The sequence below is a fragment of the Cnephaeus nilssonii genome (genome assembly GCF_951640355.1).
Source record: "Cnephaeus nilssonii genome assembly, chromosome: 20".
NCBI classification, from domain to species: Eukaryota; Metazoa; Chordata; class Mammalia; order Chiroptera; family Vespertilionidae; genus Cnephaeus; species Cnephaeus nilssonii.
This window is the reverse complement of record NC_137091.1, coordinates 28,520,475-28,539,972: the sequence shown is the minus strand read 5'-3', so window position 1 is coordinate 28,539,972 and position 19,498 is coordinate 28,520,475. Positions and strand designations below refer to the sequence as shown.

The window sequence follows — 19,498 nt, the reverse complement described above, 5'->3', positions numbered from 1 at the left end:
TGGCGGCTTTATAGAACTTCCCTCATTAAACACCTCTGTGCCCTTGACACTCCTGACCTCCTGATGGGGGCTCCGTTACTCCCACCTGCAGATGGGGATCGAGGCCTGGGGGCCTCCCCGTGGCATGGCGAGCGTGTAGCAGGCCCAGTCCACCTCCCACTGCTGCCACTCGCTGCAGGACTTCATTTTATTTCTTAAAAATGTCTTCAATTACATGACATTCATAAGGTCCAAAGGCACCCATGAAATCTTTGTCCCACCTTATCCCCCCCGACCTGGAAGGCAGTTTCTGACAATTTCGTAGGAAACTTTCCCAATGTTTGTGAATGTTGAAATGTCCTGAGGGGGAACCGTGGAGGCCAAGGCCTCCGGGCCACACGTGCATCGCCCTTAAAGCCCTTCTGCCTACCAGGAGGAGCCCTGGAGGGGCTGCGGTCTCAGGCGGAAACCCAGCCCGGCTGCCCCGGCTCTGGGAAGCGCTTTCACATGACAGTGCTGCGGTCAGCGTGCCCCCTTGGCCTCCTGGTCCAGCTGCTGCCGCAGGCATGCTCATTTGGGGTCTGAAAGATACACGCGTCGGCCTCGGTGCCCATGACCTGGGTGGTGCCATTAGCTCGTGCTGGGAAGGACTGGCAGGGATAGGTTTGGGATGGGGACATGCCATGGAGCTTTAGGCAGAGCTGTCTGGCTTCAAATCCCAGCAGAATTATTTGGAGCGGGGGGGGGGGGGGGGGGCGGGGGGAGGAGAGAAAGGAAGAAAAGCTGCCAGTTGTTGAACTCATCCCAGGTGTCAGCCCGAGTGTGGCCCTGAACATCTCACAGAGACCCTGGCACGCAGCTGTGCGTCAGTGTCATCTGTGAGACTGAGGCTCAGGGGCCCAGGTTTCAGGGAGATGTTGAGCTGGGATGCACAGCAGGCCTCAGCCACTGCACTGTGCCCCTCACCCCGAGCAGGGTGAGCCAGGGGGCCTTGAGCAACGGTTTAGCTGGCCTCTCGGGTCCCTGTTGGTGTTGGCTGAGTTCTGAGAGCTCAGGGCCGCTTTAGGTTCCATAATGAAGAGCCGGGGACCCGTCTCCTTTGCAGGTCTGTGCCTCATCTGTGCCATCGACACCGAGCCCATAGGACCACGAGTCAAGTAAGTGTCCCCCAATGAGGGTGCAACGTGGGCATTGGAAGGGCCCCAAGTGAGGAGAATGTGAGTGCTGCCGGGGCCAGGGAGACCCCTCGTCTTGCAGATGAGAAAACTGTTGGCCATGGGGTTAGGGCCTTGTGCACACAGGGAGAGGGAGTCTGAGCCATGACTCGAACCCAGGCCAGCAGCACATGGCCTGTTATCTTTCCCTTCGGCTCTGAGGGTTGTGGTCTGTGGTTGGAGCTTTATGTGGACTCGGGGTCTTCCTGACAAAGACCCTAGGTCACATTCACAGGTTCCAGGTAGATGTGAATTTGGGGACCACCATTCAGCCCAGTTCAGACGCTCGTAAGTCAGAGCAGCCATGGCCTTGGGTCCCACCTGCAGGCCGGGGCTCTGTCTCCCACTCCCCAAGCTTGGCTGTCCCAAAGCCTAGCTCGGCTTGTTTCCTTCTGGGTGGAGAAGGGTTTTTCTGGATGTGCCTACACCTGCCTGGGCTTAGGGCTGGCCTGATGGTCTGGTGGCCCCCGCACGGCCCTTCCCTGTTACGCCCTTTGAAGTCCTGCTGCTCACAATAGTTTAGTGATGGGCTTTCACGGTATTGTTAATTCTGGAACCGCTTTAGGGCCTTCTGATCCATCAGAGCTGCTCTGAGAGCGCTGCGGCCCCGTCACCATCACCTCGCTCTCCCGCTCTGACGGGTGGATGTTTATGGCACCAAATTGCCGTTCTGAGATGCTGCTTGACTAGAGATGGTCTTTCCATGACAACGGGTCCTCGTGGCCTTTGTTAATGGGGCCAGAAATATCTCTGGCGGCCCTGCCATTGTGTGGAGATCTTATTATCATCATTCTCATCTCATTGTTGCGCCCTCTCTTTTGGTTACATTATGAAGCTCGAGATGTGGCCTTGGTGGCGGCCAGTTCTAGCCACCTCTGCCTCCTGCACGCTCATCCACCTCGCCACTATTCCAATCCTGTGTGACATGGGGCTTTCTTCGTCTCCCTTATTTCTGGGGGCTTCGCCCCTCCCACCCCAAAAGGAACAGGGATGGGCAGGGAGTTTGAGACTAGTGTCTCTCTCTTCCTATTTCTTTGGCTTTGATAAAAAACTGAACAGGACTGAGGTTATGAGAGGACAGGTGGAGGTTTTTTAATTGACTCAGGTTCTTTCTTTCCTGTTGTTTCAGGAACCCATCCCTACAGGCAGGGGAGGGATACCCGGACTTTTTTTCCAAATCGATGACTCTACTGGGCTTCAAAAAATGTTTTCTCTGTGTGCTTGGCTTGTCTATGCAAAACTCCCGAGGCATGCGTGCTGACGTGGATTTGTTGACTTGGCAGGTGCTGCTTGGAGGTCTGGGGAGTAGTGTCCGTGCTCATCGGCACCTTCATCTTTGGGCAGAGCACAGTGGCAGCCCTCTTGGAGCTCCTATGAGGGGCGGCCACCCTGGGCAGGCGGGGGGCTTCCCTGGGCCACCCTGGTGCCGCTCCCTGGTCCCCGCATGCGACCGATGTAATCCCATCATAAAGATGCTGGAGAAACTGGTACCTCTGCCTTCTCAGGTGCTCATTGGGGCTTCTGCTTGTCTGAGGGTCTCTGGTCTCTGGTCTCTGGTCCATGCTTCAGTCTCCGGGGCTGCCCTAACAAATGACCACAGGCTGGTGGCTTGAAAGAGCAGGCATTTATTCTCTCAGAGTCCAGAGGTCAAGGTGTGGGCAGGGCCACGCTCCCTCTGAAGGCTCCAGGGGAGGATCCTTCCTGCCTCTTCCAGCTCCAGGGGTTGCCAGCAATCCTTGGCTTGTAGACGCATCCCTCTATCTCTGCTTTCCTCTCTACATGGCCTTCTTCCCTCTGTGTCTGTGTCCAAATTTTCCTCCTCTTGTAAGGATGCTGTCATGGGATTAGGGCCACCCTAATTCATCTTAAGTTACTTAATTATGGTCTGCAAAGATCCTGTTTCCAAATAAGGTCACATTCATAGGTTCCAGGGATAGAACTTAATATTTCTGGGGTACACAACTCAATTCAGGGGGCTGAGGCCCAGACATCCCTGCTTTGGGGCACCAGGATCAAAGACATGGGGTGAGGGTAGCACACAGAGAGCCCCCAAAGGGATTTCCGGTGGCATCCACTGGACATGGCGGTGGACTCAGGCTGGTCCGCGGCCAGGGCACAGGGAATGTGGGAGATGCCCAAGGCGATGAGTGCCCCGAACTGGCCACACAGCCTTGCCCCTGGCCCACGCTCCAATGGGGAGAGCCCTTTCCTCCACTGGCTGGACCTGAAGGGCCTACAAGCCGAGCGGACCGTTTGCTCCATAGCTCCCTTCCGACCCAGACCAGCTCTGCAGTGAGGAGCCACACCTGCGGCTGAAGATGGGGGCGGAGGGCCTGCCCTGGGGCCAGGGAGGGGAGAGGAGACGGGTGGGGAGGTCCAGAGGCTCCCCCAGGCGCTGACCCTGCACGGGCCCAGCATGTTGCTGGGTTCAGGCCACTCCTCCCCCTCGGACGCCTGACAGAAGCCAGCAGTGCGGGGCTGCCGGCCCAGGACACCTCCCGAGGGTAGGTTCTCTTTGTGTCGTGCAATGTGTACGTGACCATGAGAGGGTGGTGGTGATAGAACCGTTTTTTGTGTTTTTCCAGCTTGTCCACCTGCATTAATTTTTTTGAGACATAATTCACATACTAAAATAGTCACCCTTTTGAAATGTAGAATTCAGTGGGTGTTAATTGACGCAGAGTTGTGTAGCCATCACTGATGTCTAATTCCAATCCATCACCCCTAAGAAACCCTGCACTGTCAGCAGCCACCCCCCCCCACCCCCCCACCCCACCCCCTCCGCTCCGCTCCCCTCCAGTCCCCAGCAACCACAAATCTGCTCTCTGTCTCCACGGATTTCTGTCTGGCCGCCTCATGCAATGGACTTGTGTACTATGTGGCCTTTGTGTTTGGCTTCTTTGACTTGGCATAACGTTTTCAAACCTGTCCATTTCACAGGTGAGGCAACTGAGGCTTGGAAAAATCAAGGCTGCCTGTCCTGAAGGTACAGAGTTAGAGTCGGGACCAGTTTGGGGTTAAATTCCCTCATCTGTTTCCTTTCCACTTCACTCCTCGAATGGCCAAGGGGGTGGGGACTGCTGTGCCTGACCCCATGGGCAGGGATGGGCCCTCTGCCCTCCTCCACTCTGGCTGCTGGTGGAGACTCTGACTCAGGGCGGGGGACACAGGACCCTGTGCCCATCCCACCTCGCCCTGCCACAGCCTGTGTTCATTGGCCACCACGGCCTCCCGGACAAGGACATGTGTCAGGGCAGAACTGCTTAAAGGAGCATTTCGCCTCCCAGTGCTGGCAGTGAGAACAGATGGCCAGTCGCTTACTGGTTGCACCCTGCGTGCTTCCTAAAAGTGCCTCGGTGCTGGCCACACTGCTGGGCTGTGCTGGGGCCATTCACAGAGTCATAGAGAAGATCAAAGCAGGATGGGTTGTGCCAGTGTATGAATTGGCTTTGGAGTTAGACTACTAAGTTTTAAACATTTGATGTCTCAAGATTTGGGAAGTTTACAAACCTAAGAATCAGTTTCTCCACCAGCAAAATGGAACAGGCTTATTGTATATGATGCAATGTGGGCTTATCGTGAGGATTAAAGGTGATACTGTATCTACAGCAGCTAGTGGGGAAGCCAAACAATAGTTTTATTTCCAGAAAACCTACGTTGACATTGGCAAGTAAACACTGAGCTTCCTGGCAGCCAAGGGAAAAGGGGAAACATGAGGACACTAAGTTCATCCAAAAAGCAGGAAAGCACATCAGGAAGGAAGTGGAATGGCATTAACTGCTACAAAGAGATGAGGTGATGCTGTTTAAGGGGTGACAAACATCACTGCTGGGGACAATCATTTCTCCTTCTGTGACAGGTACAGATGTGATCCTCATAGGATTGAGCCTCAAATCAGCCATCATAATGCAAAAAACACAATGCAGTCTAAGAAATGCATGCTGGGATGTCCCCCTCTGATGTCGGACCTAGGAAAGGAAGGTATGCGCTCTCCCGTGGGCTGTCCTGCTCCAATGCTAAGTGCTGCCCCCAAGTTTCCAACAGCCGCCAGATGAAGGAAGGGCTGAAGGGCATCCATGGACTTCACGCATGGGCTCCGAGCCCAGGACCTGAGCTGCCTGCCTGCCCGCCCCTTCCCAGGCCTGTCCCCCTCCTCCTCAGCCTGAGCATCCTTCCTCAGTCCCCGGTGAGCAGCCCCCCTCTTCCCTTCTTCCTTCCGGAACCTTGGTTGAGGTCCTCTTCATTCTCCTCTGACACCTGCCCAGGATGGCCATGAGGGGGAGCTGGGATATGCCTGCAAAGCCCATGGCACAGAGCCTGGCCTGTCACAGTTCCTGGTCAGTGGTCACACCTGTGCTTGAGGGGAGAGACCTCCGTGTCTCATAACGAATGTGAACGTGGCCAAGGGGCGTTTTGTAGTCTAGCTGACTAGTTCTCTCGGAACGGCATGGGCTGCAGGGGCTCCGAGGCTCCTGGGGAAGCACCTTTCCACTGGCCCAGGTGCCCCGGGAACTGCGCAGGGACGCAGCCCGGGGTACCCACCTCCCACCCAGGATTGCCTCGTGCCTCCTGAGGAAGGTTAGGGGTTTGACCTGGACATGGGAAAGGTGCAGAGCGGCCACTGAATGCAGGTGGTAAACTTCTCTGTTTGGGTAGGTGAGTTGATTGGGGTTTTTTTTTTAAATTGGGATGAGATTCATGTAACAGAATTAACCACTTTAGTGTACCATTCAGTGGCATTTAGTACATTCACAACATTGTGTAACCACCACCTGTGTCTAGTTCCAAAACATTTCCACCATCCCAAAGAAGCCACACGCCCTACTTCCTCTTCGCCCAGCCTCTGGCAACCAAGAGTCTGTTTCTCTGGGTTTAAGTCTTCTAGACATTTTGTATGAATGGGATCACACATCTGTGGCCATTGTGTCCGGTTCCTTTCACTTAGAATGTTTCCAAGGCTCATCTGTGTTGCAGCTTGTCAGAGCTGCCTTCCTCTTCATGACGGAATAATATTCCATTGTGCGGATTGAGCACCGTCTGTTTCTCCTCCTGCAGTTGGAGGCCTCGGGTTGTTTCCACCTTTTGGCTGTTGGGAACAGTGCTGCCAGGAACATTTGTGCACGTTTGCTTTAATGCGTCTTTTCAATTCTCTTGGGTACCATACATACAGACATACCCAGGAGTGGAACTGCTGGGTCATATAGTAATTCTGTCTCGAACTGTTTGAGGAAGCTGACTGGGATTTTAATGTACTCATCTAGAGCTGTTTCTCCCCACATGTCTATGTTGTGTGGTGCAGGGGTTAGGATACCTGATTGGGGACAGATAGCTCTGGGTTTGGATATACCTGCTGTGTGACCTCTGGTGAGTTGCTTGCCCTCTCTGACTCCATGTTCTCACCTGCTGATCATAGGATGGCGTAGGCAGCACTGAGGGAGTCACTGCCGCCCAAGTGCCTGACTCCGTAGTGTAAATTAAGTGGGAGCTCTCATACCTTTTAGGGTTGAAATCTGTTCTCTTCAGAGCCTGTTTCCACCCACTCAGAATCAAGGAGGCTCCAAGTTGCTTGTGGGCTGCAATCACAGAGATGCTACAACGTGGGGAGAGCTCGGGCGGGCGGTGTGATGTGTGGAAGAAGTGGAACATGCCCAGCTGGCAGTGTTCCTCAGTTGCACCCCGAAGAGCCTCAGCCCCCTGTGAAGAGTACTTTTTAAATAGCTGAGCTGATTGGAACAGCCCCAGCTTCTGGGTGAGGTGGGCTGGCTGGGGGCAGCTCTTATGCCTGCCGATGCCGCCAGCAGGGCCTAGTGCAGTGGCATTATCATGAGCCAGGCAGTTCCTTATCTTGAGACTAGGGGTCTTCTCCCCACTTTACAGATGAGGAAGAGAGGCTCTGAGGGGCTGGTTGCAAGGAAAAGTTGGCTCAGAGATGCGCCGCTGGGACCTAAATTTGCATTTCACTCTTCCTACAAGCCCATGTTGTGTTTTGTGTTACTGCTATCGCGTGAGCCGTCAGCATCAAACCTTAGGAGGAGGTGGCAGGGGTGTCAAGGTTCCAGGCAGCCAGAGGAGGCAGCGTGGGCAGGGACCTCGCCCAGTGTGATGGCTTTAATCACAGCACGTTTCACAGGCTGGCTGCTCCAGGCTGGAGCAGGAGGTGGAAAGACGCACATCCGTGGTCCCACCTCCCCAGGGCTCCCACTGGGCCCAACTCACAGCTACCAGGTGAAGGCCTGTCTCCCTCCCCCTCCTCCCCAGGCCTCTGCTGCTCTTATAGTGTCTGTCCCCCACCTGCCCGCTCTCCATTCTGCCTCCTTTGCGCCTTGAGGTTGTGTATGAGCCTTTCCTGATAACCAGGACAGGGAAATAGAAGCAGGCGTGTCACAGAGGTTCCAGAATAGGACTTAACTGTTATCTCACATCCAGGGCCTTGGTCTCCTGTCTTGCTGGGAGAGCTGATGGATAGGTGGGCACGATTAACTGTGCCCTGAGGTCTGACCTTTGTGCCCAGCTCCTGGGAGGTCACCTCTGGACCTTGAATGTCCTTCCTGATGTGAACGCCTCTGTGTACCTGGGGCCTTGTGCCACCAGCCTGAGGGGCTGGACCCAATGAGCTCCCATCACCGCGGCTCCATGAGCATCCCTGGTTGGCAATACTCTGCAAAGCGTCACCCGTTAGGGAGGGAGAAAGTCGCTTTCTATACCTGCCACTGGGAGGACATAGTGTGGGCTCTGCGCCTGGTGTCTCCTGGACCTGTCCCGCGCGCCTGACGCTTCCCTTTGCTGCCATCATCTGTGACCGTGGTCTCCTGGCTTCGATGAGTCCTAGTGAACGGCTGGCACTGGGGATGGTCTGGAGGACCCTGACTTGGTGCCAGGCACAGACTTATTTGTCAAAATAAGGTTAGTGCCTCTATTTCGCAGATAAGAAAACGGAGGCTCAGGGTGACATGGCTAATGAGGGCCCCATGCATCCCCATGGCTTCACTCCTCCAGCTGTTACCACTGGAAAACAAGTAGAAGCACGGCACGTGGCTGTTCCCAACGGGAGTTTATTTTGTGCTAATCCCAGCGGCGGCTGTTGGCCTAGTATGGCACTGGCTGTGTGGGTGCTACTGCCGTGTGCAGACTCGGCACAGGCCTAGGTTGGGCACTACAGGGTGTTGACTCCTACCAGGTAGAGGAATGTAGACCAGGAGTGGAAGAGGTGGAGGGAGAGGTGTGGCCTGCGAGGAGTGAGGCCGGTGGTGGTGGTGGGGGGGGGGGGGCATTTGAGAATGCCAGGAAAGGGAGTTCGCCTTCACTTCAAACAGTGGGAAAATACATTCTTGTTTGGAAGTATATGGAAAAGACCGCTCATATACCAAAGTTTCTAGAAAAGAGGGGGCGACCTTTATAAGAAGAGAGGGAGGGTGCCAGGCTCGTCCGCAGGGTGTTGGGGAGCAGGTCAGTCTCGGCCCACCGTGCACCAGGCAGCTAGTGAGGGGCAGGAGAGAGACATTAAGCAGAGAAGGCTGTTGGGGACCTGTAGCCCCTCCCCCGTGCCCCATGGGCGCTGCAGTGAAGGGCAGGAGGGCAGCGCCGGCAAGCACATCCCTCCTTCTCCCAGGCCCACGCTGGGCGGGCTGGGCTGTGAAGGTGGGGGCCTGCCCTGGACTGGGGGATCCATGCCAGGGTTCTGGAACAGACCCACAACACACGGGCTCTGGGCCCACCTCCTGTGACCTCGGCCCCGGTCTTGCCTGAGGCCCTGTCCTGTGGCCTCTCCCGTTGTTCCAAGGTTGTAGGCCAACCTGTGTCTCTGCCCTGCCCTCCTCACCTCTCGGACCCTCTGCACACCGGGCACTGATGCTGAGCACCCATTTGTGGACTAGAACTCCTGGCAGCTAAGGGGGCAGAATAAAGGGTCATTGGAAGATTTGGGCGTTGCCCTTAACTCGGCCCTCTGTGCCTGGCGGAGGCTGCTGCTCCTGTGGGCACTGGGGCATCCCCAGTGCTATCCCAGGCCTCCCCCAACCTGCCCTCTACCTGGCACCGAGATCCTGGAGAGGGCCTCCGGCTGGCTCAGCGTGTCCACCTTGACGTGCCGGAACGCCTTGCACACGGGGCTCTGCAGGTGCCTGTAACCCATGGGGCACTGGTGAGCCCTTGAGGCTGGGGGCTTAACCACCTGATGTGGGCTTAGCCTTGGGGTTTAGCCATCATGTGAAGATAAGAAGGCGAGGCCCCAGGAAGGCTGAGCTGTGGGGCAGGTTTGGGAGGGAGAAGAGCCTGTTTCTTGCTTCAGTGAGCATCGTTAATGAGAGCTTTCCTGGGTTTTTATCCCCTGGGGCAGCAGCTTTCAAACAGGAGTGGCCTTGGCCTCAGATCCCAGGGCCAGGGACCTGCATTCAGGACCCAGCTGAGGGGGTCACACCCACACTGAGAAATGCTGCCTCCCCCTGGCTCCAGGGCACAGGAAGCCCACGAGGCCAGCCTTCTGGGTGGTGCTGCTGCTGGGACTGGGCTCCCATTCCCCTCCCCTCTACACTGTCTGGGACAAGGAAAGGGGCTGGTGTTAGGGGACCTGCGTGCTTACCTCTTCCACTCCTCCTCTGTCTCCCAGAACTCGTAGACCACGAAGGTGAAGCCGTCCGACAGCCTCCCAGCGGCGATGCTACAAGGGGAGGGGCGAGGTTGGAGGCAGGATTAGCCTGGGCTGCCCTCCTCTGGAACTCGGTTCCCTCATCCCGCTGTCCCCCACCACTGCCCTCAAACGAGTCTGGGCAAGACACCCCCAGAGCCAGGCTACGGGATACCCTCAGACCCTGGAAATGAGCGCCTGGCAGAAGCTGGGGCACCCAGTTTGCCACCCGCCCAAGGCCGTGAGCCACAGTGCTGCTGCCTTTCTGACGGGAACAGCCCAGCGCCTGCGGGCCAGCACCTGTCCCACCACCCGAGCAAGGCCTGGCCCCAGACAGTGGCCAATTCATGTTTGTTGAATGAATTACAATGAGATGTCATTTTAAAGGCTGAATATTTTTCTCCTTCACAATCTCCTTCATTTAAATCCTTAACCCTGTGAGTCAGAATTGGCCGGCTGAGGCTGGGGCAGGTCCAGGTCACTCCCGCATTACCTCTGTGAGGGCAGCAGCCCACTCACCTTGATTTACATAGGACTGGGGGTGCTCCCTAGAACGAGGCAGAGCTGGGGGCCCGGAGGGCTGACCGCTGATTACATCAGCACTAGTGCCGCCCCTCTGGCCTCCCGCCTGCCCCCAGCGGCTTCTCTTTTCCCACGCTCAGCAGAACAGAACCCCGCAGCCCTCGGAGGAGAGCTGTCTTGGTGGCGGCTGCTGTGTAATTACAGGCAATCCCAGGTTTGCCACCAGGACAGACGCGGGGAGGGAAACAAGGCTGCTAATAGTATCATTAGTTCATTAGGCTCCAGCTCAAATTACAGGTGCCTGCGGGCTTGTAATTTGATGAGAGCATCGGGGACCGGGGATGCGTGCCGCCCACTGATCAGATGGAGCCCTGGCCTTTCACCAGATCCAGAAAGCGCTGCTTGTGGGCCTGCCCTTGCGACAGATGAAGGTCATCGGAGCAGCTTGGTGGTCTAAGTCTGTAGCTGCAGCAGCATGAGGCACTGATTGGGTTTTGGGGGTGGGGTGTCTGGATGGGCAGGAAAACACAGCAGGCTGGCATGGGGTACAGGAAGGACAGAGTGTGAAGCCCTACTGCATGCTGCCTGTGTGCAGAGGAGGGGCAGCTAGGCCCCTCTCCGCTCCACCCCACCCAGCCCTGGACCCTTTGATCCCCCGCCGTGAGCACAGCGCTACTGTGGCTTTCGTGCCATCTGCGCGCCCACCACTCCCAGCCCGCCCCCTTCCAGGATCTCCACACTCCTACGCGGCATCTCGAATTTAACGTGACTCCCCCACACCAGCACGCCTGACCTCCCTGACTCCTCTAGGTCATCACACGACACCAACCTCTATCGGGTTTCTGAAGCCAGACAATCTCAGATGCCTTGTCTCCGCCCCACACCCCTCACTGTTCTCCAAAACAGCTCTCAGCTCTAACCATGTCACCAAGGCCATGCCCCTCCCGGGGTGACCGCAGGGCCTCTCCCTGGCCCCTGCTGCACACAAGAGGCCAGTCTCTCTCCTGCTGGCACATCTCCAATACGGTCCATTGTACTCCAGACGAGCAGCGCGGGAGTGCATCCTGCCCGCCACCCCCGGCCCTCGCCCTGTCACCTTGTCCAGACATACCTGCTTGTTCTCAAACATGGCACCTTGCTGCCTCCCAGGCAGTGGCCCCAGCTGGTTCCAGCCCACACTGCCCTTCCTCAGACTCTGCCGTCTGAATGCCTCGGTGCACACGCAGCCTCTCCCCTCCCCAGAGCCCCTTCCTTCTCTGGAGGGACCCTGCTTCCTGGCCTCCACAGCACCCATCACCCTTCAGAACCACCCCTCTTCCTCTGCCCTCTCCCGCCACCTAGACGACATGACGAGTAAGAGCAGCGCCTGATTCACGCTGTACCCCAGCTGGCCCCCCAGGGAGAGGGTGGAGGGGCGTGCTCTCAGGGTGCAGAAAGCAAACTGGACAGGGAGCATTGGGGCAGAGAGTGGCACAGAGGCCATGGCTACTTCCTGGGCACAGGTGGGTGGGCCTGGGCCAGGAGAGGGCCAACAGCCCTCTGGGACCAACCCATGTGAGGGTGAGGGCTGTCATCTTTTGTGGCCCAATCTGATATGGCCACGGCCACCTGGTTCAGCTTTGCCGAGCAGCAATGCAGGCCTCAGCAGCAGGGACCAGAGGGTGAGGCCTTGAGGGGCAGCCACATAGTAAGAGGAGCCGCTGACATTACGCAGCTCCAACTGCTCACCAGGCACTGGCCTAAGCCCTTCCCATTCCTTATTCCATTTACACCTCCAACAGCCACAGGGAGTGGGTCCAGTCAGTGCTCCCATTCTACAGATGAGTAAGCTGAGGCCTGGGAGACGAAGTCACTCGCCACGTTTGCACAGTGGGAAGAGCCTCAGCTAGGACTTGACCCGCTCTCCTAACTGCCCTGCTAGGCCTTCCCGGGGGTATGGGTTGTCCTCGGAGGTCCTGCCCTGTCCTCCACCCCGCCCACAGCTTACTCACTGGAAGCAGCTCCTGGCTCCAGCGGTGCCCCGCAGGTACTGTCGCAGCGAGTCCAGGAACTCGCTGAGCTGCTCAGGGCACACGGCCATCTCCTGCCGGACCAGCTGCAGATGCTGTGGGGTGCAGGGTGAGTGAGCTTCCTCGGGCTCCCTAACAGCCCTCTCCCCGCAGGACCCCAGCCTCCCCACACCTCCCTCCTGAGAGGACAGGACAATTGGGTCAAAATAAAACAAAACCCCATGCACACACGCTTTCCATTCTTACACATGAACACTGGCTGAAAAGGAACAAGAATTCTAAAATGCCAAATGCAGGTAGTAGGCCCACAAATGCTGAAAAGCTGGCAGGGTGTGTCAAGAGGCTCTGCCGAGGTGCAGGGCTGCCTGTAAGGCATCCAGGGCTGAGACACAACAAACCAGTGACCAGCAACATTCACTTCCAATCAAATCAGTGTTTTGATGTCACTGTCCTGTTGACCACTTGGTTTTACCAAAGCCCTGGTATCTCAAGGAACACCCGTGGAAGGAGAGGGTGACCAAGTGCTGGGCCACATCGCCCCACATCTGCTCCCTGGGGGTGGGGTGGCAGGGCCTTTGAGCCGCTTGTATCCTGAATCCTGGGTTCAGGCAGGGATTGGGCCACATGTGGGGAAGGGAGGCCTCAGGGGAGGGGGTCCTCACCATGTTAGTGCCTTCTTCATCTGAGAGGCGCTGCTGCAGGTCAAACCAGAGGGTCTGAAACAACAAAACCTAAAATGATGCTGGAGACAAAGGCCACCTCCATCAGGGAGGCCTCCAGGATCTCCACAATCATACCAGAGTACCCAGGCCCACCGCAGCGCTCCAGCCCCTCCACACCAAGGTCCCAGGGGCTCGAGTCCCCAGGCTAGTGGGAGCTCCCAGGGGCCAGGCCTCACTGGACAGGGCTCACTCCACCCTCCATGCACAATGCTGGCTCAGAGGGGACCCAGGAAGCCAGGCTGGGAGGCCAGCCACAGGAAGTGGGGGAGATCCCTTCTGGCCCTGGCATCTGGGGGCACTGGGAGCCACAGAGACCAAGCAGATCTACTGTAGAAGCCATGAAGGAGACTCCATTTTCCGGCCCAGGGTGGGGGGGATGGGGGAGGGTGTCTTGGGGGAGAGAGAGCAATGGGACTCAAGATTCCCAAATCCAAGATGCCGGGCTTTTGCCATAATCGCCAGCAACAGCCCTGAGATTTCCCATCAACTTACAAATCACCCCCAATCTTAACCCCTGATGCCCCTTGAATCGAATGGTCTAAATGGGGTGTCTGTTTTCACTGGCCTTCCGCAGCCCTGGGCTAAATGCTTTACAAATACACCGTATTTAACTTCCCAGACTCCCCGCCGCACTGTAAGCTCCAGGAGAGCAAGAACCCGTGCCTGCTGTTTATGGCCACATGCTAGCGTCCAGAGCAGGGCCGGACGCTCAGGCATGCTCAGTGGTCACTGCTTAGCAGAGAGCCCTGGGCTCCAGAGGCCACACAAGCTGGCTAGGGGCTGAGCCTGGATTTGAACTTGGGGCCTCTCTCCTCCTGACACAGAATCCCGGTTCTGCTCCCTTTAACGTGGGCACCCCAATAAACGCCACCTCTGTGCCTATCCCTATCCACCTCCCCAGAGGACAGCCTGTGTTCTTCCTCTCTCAGAGCACGTGTGTGCCCATCGCTGGTTTTTGAGGAAGCAGACTGGCAGATGTGTTGGCCCGTGACCTGTGCAGGTACCACCTTGAAATTCTTAATTGAACAAGGGGCCCTGCGAGCTCGTTTTGCACGAGACCCTGTAAATCACACCGCGTGCCCTGGAGACGGTGCTGACTTTCCAGGACACGCCGTGTACACCGGCTTAGTGGGCAGCCAAGGTGTCCGCCAGGGGCTAGTCTGTTTCCATTGTTTTACAACCGTGTAATGGGCTCCTGGAGGGCAGGGGCTGTAGCTGGCTTTGTGGCTTTTCCAGCTGGCAGGGCCACAGGAGGAGGAGAGGGGAGGGTGGGGGAGGTTCAGTGGCACCCACGTCTGCCCCACCCTCTCCCAGACCGGCCGCCCCAGCGCTCCACCCTCCAGGCCCAGGCAGAACCGGGAGTGGCTCTGGTTGGCCCATAGAGGGCGGGGCCCGGAGGCGGCCCTGGATTGGCCCCTACTCGGGGCCTGGGCCAATCAGAGGCCGGCGAGCAGGGCCCCGCCCCATCTCCAGGACGCCCAGGTGCTCAGCGGTTACCAGCCTGCCCCTGCCTGTTGTTAAGGCGACCAGGGCGCTAAAAATAAACTTCAAAGAGCCTCCCGCTCGGGGCGCCTGAGGAGTTGTTATGACAACCGGGCCACTGGGTCCACGGAACCGCTGGCTCCCACCCAGCAGCTCGCTCTAAGAGGGGGAGATCCCACCTAGGCCTCAGCCCTGCAGGTGGGGTAGCTGCCACTTCCCTCCAACTCCCCGCCTCCCACCTAGGCCTCCCTCTGCCCCCCAAGGCTTCCTCCTGCCCCCATGAATACTTCAGAACCAACCCCCAAACCCATCAAAGTACTTTTTTTTTTTTTTGCCCTTTTGCAAAAGATGTAAGAAATTCAGAAAAGTCAGGGAAATGTAAAATGGCTGCAACCCAGGGCTCTGAGATAATTGGGTTATGTAGATAGACGGGTGTGGTGTGTACATCTCTATAGTTTTTAGCACCAGAACGACTAATAATAATCGCTAGCATTGCTAATGTCACATACTAGCTTCACGGCAGGCTCTGTGCTAAGGCATTAAAGACACCGTTATCTTTACTCCTCAGGACAACCCTGTGAGGGTGCGATTCTAGTTCTCTTCTCTGTTGTCAGAGGAGAAATCTGAGTCTCAGAGAGGGTAGGCCACTGGCCCAAGGTCACACAGCTGCTAAGTGGTGTGGCCAGGCTTCAAACAGGGCCGTCTGATATCTGAGTCCATTGGTAAACCTGAAGGCAACCCGTTTTCTTTCTTCCCAGGAATGGTCAATGTTATGGGCTGAACGGTGTCTTCCCCAAATGGAAGGACCAATCCCCAGCACCTCAGAATGTGACTCCATGTGGAGACAGGGTCACCGCAGAGGTATTTAAGTAACAATGAGGTCACGGGGTGGACCCCAATCCAGTATGACTGGTGTCCTTACGAGAGGAGGAGACTAGGACATCGAGGAACACAGAGGGGACTCCATGTGTCCTCTGGGGAGAAGACAGCGGTCTGCACGCCAAGGAGAGAGGCCTCAGCAGGAAGCAGCCCTGCCCCCCTCCACCCCCATCTCAGACTTCTAGCCTTGAGCTGCCAGGGAATAAATGTTTGAGCACAGCCTGTGTATGGTACGTGATGGTGGCAGCCCGGGAAACTGGCTCAGCGCATTGTGAGTGCCCACTGAGTCATGACCTGGTCTCTGGAAGCACAGCTCTGTGAGGCCGAGTCTTTTCTATTATCCGTGGACGTGCCACATCGCCTTGGAAAGCTCGCCCGCTGCTGGCCATTCAGACTGCTCATCTCTGCTGGGCCGTCACCATCCCTCAGGCCCTTACAGCTCCTCGGAGCTCTGTCCCCTCCACCCACGGTGCTGCTGGCTACGGTCTGCTCCTTGCGATGCCCCTCCTGTGCCCGCCCCCCCCCCCCAGCTCCTCCTGCCCCCGGCACCTCTCCCTGAGCCTGCGCACTGGGCGCAGCTCCGGGGTCTGTCCTCATCTCAGTCTCCATCCCCACGCTCCACTGGGTGATGCCTTTCCAAGGCTCCCTGACTTCTGCCCCAAACTCTCGGCCTCACCCAGGCCTCCCGGGGGCTGGGGAATGGGGGGATGAGGTGGGGGCCAGCGACCTTACCTTGCTCTCCAGCCGTCCTATTAGCTCCGCCAAACGGCTGATCTGGGCTCCCAGGCCCTCCTCCTTGGGGTCCGAGGTGACTGAGAAAGAGGAACAGAGACACCAATGTTGGGCAGGGGCAGGCTGGGGAGGGGAGCCCCCAGGACCCCACCCAGTGCCCCGGTCGGGGCCACCGCCTGCTCTCACCAGAAGGCACGCTCCTCTCTCGTTCTGCGGCCATGAGCTTGTGGCTGGGGACGCAGGGGGCACTGGGGCTTCCATACCAGGCCTGCACCACGCCAGGGCCGGGCTTGCCGTGGTTCTGGCTGCAGTGCGCGTGGGAGAGACACACACGGTGAGGGCGGCCGCAGGGCCCGGAGCCCTTGGGCAGCTCTGACAAACGGGCACCCACTGTGGGCGGAGACGCGCAGCTCGCCCCAGGGAGCACCCCCGAGGTGGTCCTCATGCCTCTGTTTTAGGAGGAAAGGAGTTGGCCAAGACCACGCAGCCCGAGGGACTCGAGATATGAACTCAGCCCCATTCTAGGCCTCAGCCCAGGCCCCGTTCCCAGGAGGTTGGGTTCCAGGCCCCTGCTCCCCACCCAGTGGCTCACAGCTCCCCACCCGCTGCCTGCTTCACTAGGAGCCAATGTGGTGCCGTGTGTGTGTGTGTGTGTGTGTGTGTGTGTGTGTGTGTGTAAGAGTGAGAGAGTGAGAGAGTGAGAGAGAGAGAGAGAGAAAGAGAGTTGGGGGTGGCGGGGGAGGGGGCTGGGTTTGTACTCTCTCTGAAAAGGGGAGCCTTACGACCTGGCTGAGAGGAGGCATATGACAGAACAGCAGGTCCTACAGAGGGACCTGACCGCCTGTCCCCACCCCCACCACGCCCACACGTGCCCACACGTGCACAGCCCCCGCATGCCCTGACAGGCACACTCAGCTCACCAAGCTCTGTGCCTGGCACAACAGCAGGGACTCAACCAATGCTTGGCAAAGGTCAAACACCCATGGGCGAAGAGATGCTGGAAACTCACCACAGGCATACAAATACACACTGACATGCGTGTCCACACACAGCACACGCACACTCCCTGTGGACGGCCACCACGCGCGGTCCCGGCTCTTCGGCGCCTGCCTTGTGCGGTCAAGTCTTTGTGAACCTGCAAGCTCACAAGCCCCCTGCAGAGGGCAACCTTCCCCCCCACCCCCTCGCTGCAGTGCCAGAAAGACTGGCGGAGTCTCTGAGGTCTGATCCTGGGGGCTCTACAACCAGCAGCCAATTAAATGGGGCCCTCGGACCCTGAACCGGGCAGCGGGAGTCCCTGGGCGGAGGGTTTGAACCAGCAGCTTGTGCCGGGAACCTGACATGCCGGGCCGGAAGCAGGATGGGGCCTTGCAGCCCAGGGGAGCTGAACTAGCTGAGGTTTGGGGCCGGAGGTGGGAGCGCGTGTGGAGCAGATGTGTCTCCCAACGAGACGCGTCAGCCCCACCACCGACATTCCACAGTGAGGCCCCAATGGGGGCAGACGAGATGGAACGAGCAGAGTGCAGCCATCGTATCTGTTCCCCAGCAGGACAGAGACGGCGAGTTTTCATCAGGACAGTGACAGAAAACGAAGGAACTCTCAGTGTCAGCGCCCAGGGGTGTGGCTAACTCGGGACCCTCAGAAGCACAAGAACGATCACGAGTGCAGAGCTCTGGGCTCAGCTCCCAGGATGCCACTCCGGCGGGCCCGTCGGGGCCCCGGACCTGCACGTCCCCATTTCCCAGGTGACTGGCTGCAGGTGTTCCGAGCAGACACAGTTCGGGAACCGTATTATTGAGCAGCTTTGCAGTCACACCTGACTGGGACCAGCTCCTCACCAACCGACTGTAAGACACACTCCACCCCCACACAGCGACCAACACCCTGCCACGCCAGGCCTCGGCCCGGGAAACCCGCGGCCACACACGGAAATTCAAGGGTCAGTGATGCTTGGACCAGACACCTGGCCCTTCTCCTGTCCATCTGTTTGCCTTTATTTCCCGTTTGCCGGGCACATCAGCTGTTCGGGAAAGAGCAGGCAAAGAGAAGTCTGTCTCAACTCGGGACAGTCAATGCAAGGACTCACGGCCCAGAACTGGCACTGCCCAGACAGGAGGACACCCCTCCTCTAGGCGAACCACCTCACAGTGTCCCCAGCAAAGCGGGGGGGGGGGGGGGGGCAGAAGCTTGTCCATGGCTTCAAGGACACGCAAACAAGGCCTTACATGATACTCCAATAACACCATCGCTCCATTTCTCTTTCAATCCTCCTGAGAAGGTGACTTGGTGCCACCCTGTCCCCATGCCCTGGACGGTGTCCCAGCTGCTGACAAAGCGGGAGCCGGCCTCAGGATTCCAGCTGACAGCAGGCGCTGTTGTACAGTGACTTCGCTTATGGCACATTCTCCAATTATGGTAACCACATACAGTTTCCAAAATTTACCTCCAGTTTTCAAAAGTAAGTCAAGCAATAGAATAGTCTTGGGTAAAGAATAATGTGAGTGGTGTGGGGACGTGGCAAAATGGACGAGAGTCTGAGAAACAGTAGTATGTATTGTATGTAGGTACTGCACGCACACCAGGCATTCTTCTAAGCATATATATCTCATTCAGTCCTCACAGGCACTAAGGAGGTGGGTATATAATTGTCCCCACATTACAGTCATGGAAATAGAGGCACAGGGAGGTATAGCAGCTTGCCCAAAGTCACCCAGCTCTCAAGTACACAAATACCCCTACCCCGAGTCGCAAGTTGGTACGTGCACGGCATACCCCCATGTGACCCCGCGAGGGCCCCGGGACGCACCGGATCTGGCTGGTCTGCTCTTCAATGGCCTCCACTGCACTCTCCACGGAGCTCAGCAGCGACTGGATCTGACTGGCCGTCTCCTTCAGGAGGAAGCGGGTCACAAACTGGTCCACGTTGCTTCCTCCCTCATACACCTGTGGAGGGAGAGAAGAGACAGCCAGGGTTAAGCGCTCGGGAGGAACTCGGTGTGGGGTCTGGCCCAGTTGGAGGGGCACCTGGGGTCCGTGTTTTGCCTTAAGTGGGAAGGGGGAAGCCCACGCCACTGCCGCCTTCTGTATCTGGGAGGCTGTCGAGCTCCTGGATCAAGGCAGGGGCATGGACTCAGGCCAAGGTTTGAGCCCTGGCTTCACCTCTTACTCGCTCTGTGACCTCAAGGGCCATACCAGCAGTCACTGTAGTAGCTATCTTACAAGGTCATGGTGAAGATTAAGTGACAACATGTACATAAAATGCTCAGCACAAGGCCTCAGCACGAAGCAAAGACTCAATAAACAGTAGCTGCTATGATAAAGGTGGTGGTGGTGAT

General features: G+C 57.5%; 2 protein-coding genes across 10 annotated transcripts in view; one reads left to right on the top strand and one right to left on the bottom strand.

The window, feature by feature from the left end:
• Nucleotides 1-18,872, top strand: part of SLC38A8 (solute carrier family 38 member 8) — a 38,160-nt gene extending 19,288 nt beyond the window's left edge. For 3 of the 8 annotated variants that reach the window (XM_079800558.1, XM_079800551.1, XM_079800557.1), the window contains 4 exons: nucleotides 1,085-1,136; nucleotides 2,477-3,697; nucleotides 4,134-4,179; nucleotides 5,053-6,528. In XM_079800558.1, coding sequence (XP_079656684.1) covers nucleotides 1,085-1,136; nucleotides 2,477-2,570 — 146 coding nt within the window. In that variant the 3' untranslated portion in view covers nucleotides 2,571-3,697; nucleotides 4,134-4,179; nucleotides 5,053-6,528. Of the gene's footprint in view, nucleotides 1-1,084; nucleotides 1,137-2,476; nucleotides 3,698-4,133; nucleotides 4,180-5,052; nucleotides 6,529-9,798; nucleotides 12,320-15,309; nucleotides 16,100-17,711 lie in introns of those variants that run through there. The other 5 variants (XM_079800553.1, XM_079800555.1, XM_079800552.1 and 2 more) reach the window with 5 other exon arrangements.
• Nucleotides 8,232-19,498, bottom strand: part of NECAB2 (N-terminal EF-hand calcium binding protein 2) — a 31,317-nt gene continuing 20,050 nt past the window's right edge. Inside the window, exons 6-13 of one of the 2 annotated variants that reach the window (XM_079800560.1) lie at nucleotides 18,970-19,106; nucleotides 16,349-16,467; nucleotides 16,163-16,242; nucleotides 13,010-13,063; nucleotides 12,330-12,442; nucleotides 9,772-9,849; nucleotides 9,222-9,313; nucleotides 8,232-8,669 (exon numbers count right to left, since the gene is read on the bottom strand). In XM_079800560.1, the coding sequence (XP_079656686.1) occupies nucleotides 8,641-8,669; nucleotides 9,222-9,313; nucleotides 9,772-9,849; nucleotides 12,330-12,442; nucleotides 13,010-13,063; nucleotides 16,163-16,242; nucleotides 16,349-16,467; nucleotides 18,970-19,106 (702 nt within the window). In that variant the 3' untranslated portion in view covers nucleotides 8,232-8,640. Of the gene's footprint in view, nucleotides 9,314-9,771; nucleotides 9,850-12,329; nucleotides 12,443-13,009; nucleotides 13,064-16,162; nucleotides 16,243-16,348; nucleotides 16,468-18,969; nucleotides 19,107-19,498 lie in introns of both variants that reach the window. The other variant, XM_079800559.1, reaches the window with a different exon arrangement.